This window comes from Biomphalaria glabrata, chromosome 8, assembly GCF_947242115.1.
Source record: "Biomphalaria glabrata chromosome 8, xgBioGlab47.1, whole genome shotgun sequence".
Classification (NCBI taxonomy): Eukaryota; Metazoa; Mollusca; class Gastropoda; family Planorbidae; genus Biomphalaria; species Biomphalaria glabrata.
The window spans coordinates 2,045,626-2,051,873 of record NC_074718.1 but is presented as its reverse complement, the minus strand read 5'-3'; the positions used below and the strand labels follow the sequence as shown (position 1 = coordinate 2,051,873).

The window sequence follows — 6,248 nt, the reverse complement described above, 5'->3', positions numbered from 1 at the left end:
TTCCTAGCAGACACAGTTTTACTTTTTATGCTTCCCATCAAACAGTTTAAAATGTTGGCGCCCAAGCAGACACAATTTGACATTTTGCTACCTGGAAAGATAACTTGGAATTTTTGGCCACCTTGCAAACAACTATTTTTGCTACCTGCAAATTTATTTTTGCAACCTAGAAATACCATTTCACATTGTTGCTACCTAGCAGGCAATTAAAAATATTTCTTACCTAATAAACGGGATGTTGCAAAAAAATACCAGCTGTTGACCTTGAACTTCCAGACGTCTTTTGGACATTGTAAATCAGACACACATACTAAAAAGTTAACACATACATATTTTTAAAAACTTTATTCCACACTAAAACGAAACGAAACAAAGAAACGAAAAAAGAGCAATTGTGAAAGCGGAAGTCAGATCTGGACAGATTTTTGACGCGTTTGATTCGTTTTGGTCCATTAAAGACTCGAAATCTTTGAAAAGTCCCGACTTCCGACACACGCCATTCTTACAGAAGCCTATCAGGCATGGGTCCCCATCGTCCATTGTGAGATTCATCTGGAAACACTCTCTCGGAGACTTGACGTCACGGCAGCAGTGGGTACACATAGCCGTGACGTCATGGTCGCAGGTGCAAGGCTCCAGGTGACGATGCGGGCTCGACAGCCGTCCTAGAGTCTCGCAGTAGCTTAAGCAGTGGCCGTACCAGCAGGTTCCCTGGCCCTCACAGGATGAGTTGTTAGGCAGAGCCTCGGGAAATGGGCACCTGCGAAAGTCCTCTCCAGTACAATATGGGGTCGCATAGCACGGAGAATGAGCGTTGTCCCGGCACAGCTGGGTGGCCGGCGCCACTTGGCAGTTGGCGGTACAGCACGGGTGGCTGAAAGAGCTGCAGGTGGCGTTGGGGCGGAGCCTGCAGTTTTTCTGGCAGCAGGCGTCTTCCTGAAGAGCCCCCACATCACACTGCTCACCATACTCCAAAAGCCCGTTTCCACAAAACTGTTTATTTGATTCATAGGATGTAAAGCACTTATGAGCTTTGGCCTGGGGAAGAGATTGACAAAGTTAGTCAACTATTAGTCAAGGATAGTTTAATGTTTTATGTATTATTACTTTACTTTTAAGGAAACCTAAACTCGTTTTTTACAAAGCTTAGATCAACTCACTCCGTCTGTCTGTGTGTCTGTCTGTCTAGCCAAAAGTTTGTACACGTTATTTCTCTGACACCCAATCTCGGATCAAGCTGAAATTTTGCACAATCATTTCTTTTCCCTGACAACACAAGAAACAATTTTTAAAAATTAATCAATTGGTTATCTTATCTTTCTTATCTTATATAATACCGACGTTACTTCAAAAAAGAAGATGATTACGTCCTACGCGTCATGCATTTAGCCATGCATATTAACCAATGACTTAAATTCTGCCAAGTCAGTGTTTTATGTATAATTGCTACTTTATTTTTGAGTCTTCTGTCCTGAAGGCTTTCTAAATTTAGTGATTTAACTAAAGGTGCTACTCTAGTCAAATGTGAATATTCTTTTGTTGTGAATCTCACTGCTCTATTTTGTGTCTGTTCCAGTTTCTAAATGTTTTCTTGAGTTGAGGGGTCCCAAACGGAGGATGCATATTCTATTATTGGCCTAATCAAGGTTAAATAGCATTTTAGTTATATCTTCTTATTTGATTTATAGAAATTTCTTTTAATAAACCCTAATGCTTTGTTTGATTTTTTTTTTATAGTTTCATCAATATGTGGATTCCATGACAGTTTTTCATTTATTATAACACCTAGGTATTTTGCGTTTTTAGTCTGTGTTACTGGTTTACCATGAATAAGATAAGTGGAATTAATTTGTTTTAGTTTTTTTGTTACTCTTAACAACTGACATTTTTCTGGGTGAAAAGACATGCTCCAATTTGATTCCCATTTCTGTAATTCATCTAATTCTCTTTGTAAAATATATGTGTCTTGTGTTGTTTTTATTGTTCTATATATTAAGCAATCGTCTGTAAATAATCTGACTTTTGTTCCTGAAGTAATGCAATTTGGTAAATCATTTATGTAAATTAAAAATAGTAGTGGACCTAAGACTGTTCCTTGAGGTACACCTGAGTTTACTGTTATTGGTGTTGATTTAGACCCATTTATTATTACAGTTTGTTCTCTCCCTATCAGAAAATCTTTAATCCACTGATACAATGGACAATCAATGCCTAAATATTTTAATTTTTTAAGCAAACTATGGTGGTGAACTTTGTCAAAAGCCTTGGAAAAATCTAGTAAGATATCAATAATTAGTATTATTATTATTGATAATAAATTACTTTGTTTGGTATCTCCAACAAGGGAATGAAATAGTATTTGACAGAAGTGGGGTATAAAATGAATTAGTCCCCTTTATATTAGGCTGCCGTCACAGACTTAGTGGACACAAAACATGAAAGAGAGATACTAGATTATAGTTACTTTTACAATCTTCGCTAGTAGAGTGGTTACCCCTTTGGTTTGCGAAGCCTGAGTAGGTTTTAGGTAACAAGTTCGAATTCAAGGCGTTCCTTTTTATTTATTTTTATAAATACTTTTTAAAGTTGTTAGTCTAGATCAATTACAAATTTAATTACATGACTGATTCAAACATATTGATACAAGAACTCTTAATGTTTTTTTTTTAAGTATCTTTTTATGTTTTTCTTTTAGATTAGTTTGTAGCTCTGCTGATTATGTTTGTAATGTTATCACAGCGCCTTGAGCCTACAGCCCTACATTACGTTTGTTAACAGCCCTTTATTAATTAAAATATTATTTATTAACTTAGAAAACAATAAAAACTAAAGCCTTGAGAATTATAACATATGAATGTCCACATTTGACTAGAATAGCATCATTAGTTAAAAAATCAATACATTTAGAAACACTCCAGGGCAGAAGACTTGAAAAGTAAAATACCGTAGCAATACTACAAAATACGAAAAACATGCATATATGTAACCCTGCCGGACCAAATAAAACAAAGGACGTTTGGGCCACAAGGCCTTCATCAGCTACAAAACAAACGAAAAATAAAAAACAAAAAACAATTAACACAAAATAGACTTAAGTTAACTTATCTGTACGATGTTGTTCTCTATAGAGGCAGACAAGAAATGAGCTACGCTGGTGTAAAAGCGCGGGAAAAGGGAAAGGGGCGGAAATGTCAGACAAAGATGAATGGGGAAAGGGGGTACCGTAGTGTTAGTGCCCATCGCGTATTAAATAAAAGTGTGCTGGTTGTTGATCCCGTTAGGTTGGAGGGTGCCTGACATGTAAATAAGTTTGTTAACAAACTTATTTACATGTCACTTTACATGTCAGGCACCCTCCAACAGCTGTTGAAGGCCTCGTGGCCCAAACGTCCTTTGTTTTACTTGGTCCGGCAGGATTACATATATGCATGTTTTATTTTCTATACATTCGTTTACCCCCGCAGCAGTAAATCTTTGTTTTTTTCAATACTACAAAAACAAAACACTGAACCCTAATTTACAAATACAAAAACACAACCTATTTAAATGATCAGAAAAAACACAAAGATAAACACACAAGTCTTATCCCATGTGCCAGGACAAATTCGTACAAGTTCTCCTTTTTTCCCTAGTGCCATTAGCTCTCACGAGATTGGCGGGATACATTTTTAAAAAAGCACTTGCCGAAAACAGGTGATGACGACAAAAAAAAAGAGCGTAAATTATCTTATCTTATAAAATACAGACGTTACTTTAAAAAAAAAAGAAGATGATTATCCTACTCAGTAGAAAGTCAATTTTTAAAAGAAGCTCAATTTCCCAGAACGAATTTCTACAAAAACAAGGATACAAAAATAGTATGGAAATGTGTGGAAATTCAAAATTGGACCTAGGGTTAGTCCACTCAGGCAGGTAAAAAGACTATGAATTAGAAAATATAGATACAACACTATAGCCCCAATACAAAAGTAAGAGATGTGTAGCCAGCCTACTGCCTACTGTCCATGTATTATTATTATAGCTTTTATATAGCGCTACTTTCATGCTTATAGCATGCTCAGAGCGCTTTTGATCCAATCTCATTTGTGGACCAGTGGGGGGGGGGTGCGCTCAGTAAACACAACTCTACCCGAGTCGGGTGTCGAACCTCGAGCCCTCTTCTAGGTAGCCAAGCCAAGGCAAGTTCAAGCACACTTTGTCCTCTCGACCACGCTTCCCACGAGTTGAACGAGTTGCCGAACTTAGAGTATTGTTAGGCCAACTGAAGATCTCACAGAATACGGAGATGTATAGATGTTATCATCTTGTCTTATAAATTACACGAACTGATGTTATTGAATGAATATGAAACCGATAATTTTGAACAGGCCGAATTCATGTATACCGGCTGAATTTACAATTTCTATTGTATGCAGGCCAACACCGGAGACAACAAATAGCTTGCTATTTATAATTCCCCACTATAGATCAAAGTCTCCAATGGACCTCATTCACCAATAGTAAACAAACAACATTTAGTCACGTGATCTTATTGATAAGACAACGGGAAAAAAACTGTCACGTGACAACAATCATGAATTAAACATGAGATCGTAAATTATATAGAAGATATAGAGCACCACGTGGCTAAATGTTGTTTGTTTACGATTGGTGAATGAGGTCCAATATTTTCATAGAAATGGAAAAGTTTGGTTTGAGTGCTGGAACAAGTCCCCAAAAGCCCGTGGAGTCTGGGAGCGCATGAGGCGCCCTGACCGCACTTCCCCGTGGTGGAGGCTGTCCAAGCCTGAGCAAGCTATTCTAGCACAGTGCAGGACAGACCACTGTCTTGTTGGCTCGTACTTCTCACGGCTATGGCCAAATTTTGACCCACGATGTCCCCTCTGCGAAGAAGAAGAGGAAACAGTGTCTCATATTCTTTTTGACTGCCCCAGACTTGCTGATCTCCGTCTCGACAGGATCTGGGAAACCAAATATTCTCGATATATTGTAAGTAAAGTTCCCCTTTCAGACCTTGAGTTCTATAGGGCAGATGATGTAAAGGTCATCTGTTTCTATGGCCTACGGTTAACAAGGGTGTCATGTGGCCAGCACAACGACCAACTGCCTTTACTTTTGTCTATTGTCAGGTACCCGTTAGAGCTGGGTGGACTCAGAGGCGCCCGAAGATCCCGAAATTAAAAATCCCAGTCTTCACCGGGATTCGAACCCCGGTCCCCGTTTGGAAGCCAAGCGCTTTACCGCTCAGCCACCGCGCCTATTGTAGTGTAGTAACCTAATAAAACACTACAAGAAGACATGATCCTAGGCTTTATTGAACTAGAATGACAAAACAGTTCACAATAACACAGTACACACACACACAAGCTAACATGGACACCAAGACATTCTGACACACTAGAAAAGATCAGTTCACAACGCACAACAAGAAACATAAATATACAACACATATATGGTGACATGTATGCACTACGCAAAACATCAGGGTTTCTGTCCAGGACTTTTGCAAAAGAGAATTTGAACCTGTCAAGCCTTCACTCAAATGGAGTTTGATGATGATGATAAATATTTTCATATAGATATATTAGTTAAGCAGGATATCTTACTCTCTCTCTCTCTCTTTCTCTCTCTCTCTTTCTCTCTCTCTCTCCTCTCTCTCTTCTCTCTCTCTCTTCTTTCTCTCTCTCTCTCTCTCTTCTCTCTTTCTCTCCCTCTCTCTCTCTCTTCTCTCTCTTCTCTCTCCCTCTCTCTCTTCTCTCTCTCTCTTCTCTCTGTCTCTCTTCTCTCTCTCTTCTCTCTCTCTACTCTCTCTCTCTCTTCTCTCTCTTCTCTCTCTTCTCTCTCTCTCTTCTCTCTCTCTCTCTTCTCTCTCTCTCTCTTCTCTCTCTTTTCTCTCTCTCTCTCTTCTCTCTCTCTCTTCTCTCTCTCTCTTCTCTCTCTTCTCTCTCTCTCTTCTCTCTCTCTTCTCTCTCTCTCTTCTCTCTCTCTTCTCTCTTCTCTCTCTATCTCTTCTCTCTCTCTCTCTTCTCTCTCTATCTCTTCTCTCTCTCTCTCTTCTCTCTCTCTCTGTCTCTCTTCTCTCTCTCTTCTCTCTCTTCTCTCTCTCTCTCTCTTCTCTATCTCTCTCTCTTCTCTCTCTCTTTCTCTCTCTCGTATATTAAGATTTCTTGCGAGTCCTTCACTTGCACCAGCGCTAAAAACATTTACCATCAGAACGGCCGTTATTGAAGTGAGGGAACAAGGGGAGA

At 39.0% G+C, this 6,248-nt stretch overlaps 1 protein-coding gene across 1 annotated transcript; it reads right to left on the bottom strand.

Annotated features, from left to right (window-relative positions):
* Positions 1–332: 332 nt before the first annotated feature.
* Positions 333–6,248, bottom strand: LOC106064198 (ADAM 17-like protease). Its single transcript, XM_056038962.1, has 2 exons — positions 6,208–6,248; positions 333–1,038 (listed from the first exon to the last, which is right to left on the bottom strand). Exons 1-2 carry the CDS (start codon positions 6,208–6,210, stop codon positions 355–357), a joined length of 687 nt encoding a protein of 228 aa, XP_055894937.1. The 5' UTR covers positions 6,211–6,248; the 3' UTR covers positions 333–354.